The 1,698-nt window shown below is 55.5% G+C and overlaps 1 protein-coding gene across 1 annotated transcript in view; it reads right to left on the reverse strand.

Annotated features, from left to right (window-relative positions):
* Positions 1 to 36: 36 nt before the first annotated feature.
* The window catches only part of LOC119590659, a 15,509-nt gene continuing 13,847 nt past the window's right edge, over positions 37 to 1,698 (reverse strand). The window contains exon 2 of the mRNA XM_037939335.1: positions 37 to 1,533. Coding sequence (XP_037795263.1) covers positions 471 to 1,526 — 1,056 coding nt within the window. The 5' untranslated portion in view covers positions 1,527 to 1,533 and the 3' untranslated portion in view covers positions 37 to 470. The remainder of the gene's footprint in view (positions 1,534 to 1,698) is intronic.

Below are 1,698 nucleotides of genomic sequence, written 5' to 3' on the forward strand. Positions count from 1 at the left end.
GTACAAAAAATCCTAATCTTCAACAATCTAAAAATATTATTTGTATACCTTTGTAAATGTTTACAAATGTACTAACAATATGCAATATACAATGGGCGCCTTGCGATGACATTCAAACAAGTGATGGAATTATACATACTACTGTAAGAATATCTTTGTAAAAATAGACTTCTTTTGTATTAGTGTTAGAAAATCAAATCAATCGGTTGTAAGTTCTATAGGTATATTCTGTATCCTAGCCCCATGAAAGTATTACAGTTCGACTTTTAATGCTGAAATATGCTTGTTCAGTGTTGCTTATCCGAGTTTGGTTTTAATGGCTTAGTTATTTTACAGTTTGTACACGCACCAAATCAGGAATGAACTCTCTACTGACGTATTTGCTTATGTACAGGGTGAGGTTTGTAAAAGAAGACTGCCCTTGACTCGTAAAGGTTAAGTCAGGTACGGCTTGAGCTCCTGCGGACGGGTTACTGGGAGATGGTCGCCTGTTCTTCGGTGACCTCCGGCAGAGGGCAGGTCTTCGAAACTCCGAAGAAGCTCCAGAGCTTCGACAGGAGGCCGTGGAGGTCCCGCCGGTACTCGGGGTTCATGAGGAAGTACAGGAGGAAGTCCGCGCTGTAGCCCGCCATCTCCAGGCAGTTGGCGATGCTGCGCGCGATCTCCATCCCCGCGTGGATCTGGCAATGCTGCCCCATGGCGATGTAGACGAGTTTGATGGCCGCCGCGGGGACGTTGGTCACCAGGAAGCTTAGCGTCAGAGCCAGCAGGAGGTTGGTGATCTGCCTTTCTCTCCTACGGCTGGGGGAGCTGCCAGGGCGACCCCCAGGCCTGACGCTGGAGTTCCCGAGGCGCGACACCGCCACCAGGATCTTGGTGTTGAGTCCCACCAGGATGGCTGCGGGCACGAGGCGGTGGAGAGCCTGGGAAAGCACCGCCCACGCCGCCCATGCTCTGCTGCTGAACAGATCAGTCCCGGTTACGTGCCAGCCCGCGTGCTCGGCGCTGAACACGGGTTCTTGAGCGAAGCAGTGGGGCGCGTAGACCACCACCGAGAACGCGTAGGCCAGCGCAATCCTCCAGGCGGCGCGCTCGTGGGAGGCGGCGACGGTGTACTGGTGTGGGCGGCACACGGCCTGGTGGCGGTCCCGGGACAGCCCCACGATGATCCAGGCGTAACTGCAGTTAAACACGTCGTAGAGCGGCTGCTCGAAGTGGGCGAAGTAGAAGGCCCACGAGTAGGAGAGGCCGACCCTATCCCTCACCCAAATGCCCAGCAGGACAGTGGCGCAGATAACACAGTGGGACAGGGTTATCCACAGGAGGTATTTGCGGATGGGCGTGGGCTGGAAGCGGCTGCCCGGGTGTGGGCTGAGGAGCACGACGGCGTTCAGGACGTTGGTGACGACGGCGAGGCTCAGGAGGACGGGGAACACGTGGGAGTAGGCGATCAGGCACAGGTCCGCCACGAGAGCACTGTCCTCCGTCACGTTGAGTGTGTTGAGGCAGTAGCAGAGGGCGTGCATGCCGGGCCTGGGGGCGGAGAAGGGGACGTTAGAGCAGCCCAGATGACAGCCAGGTACAGCAGAGCATGCCAGCGCTCTTCACTGCGGGGCAAGCGGGTCGGTTTTTTGGTTGAAGCAAGGAAAGTCTGCTGATGCTTATCCCCGCAGTACATCCATTCAATGAAAGTACACA

Source organism: Penaeus monodon, chromosome 27 (assembly GCF_015228065.2).
Source record: "Penaeus monodon isolate SGIC_2016 chromosome 27, NSTDA_Pmon_1, whole genome shotgun sequence".
In the NCBI taxonomy this organism is placed as follows: Eukaryota; Metazoa; Arthropoda; class Malacostraca; order Decapoda; family Penaeidae; genus Penaeus; species Penaeus monodon.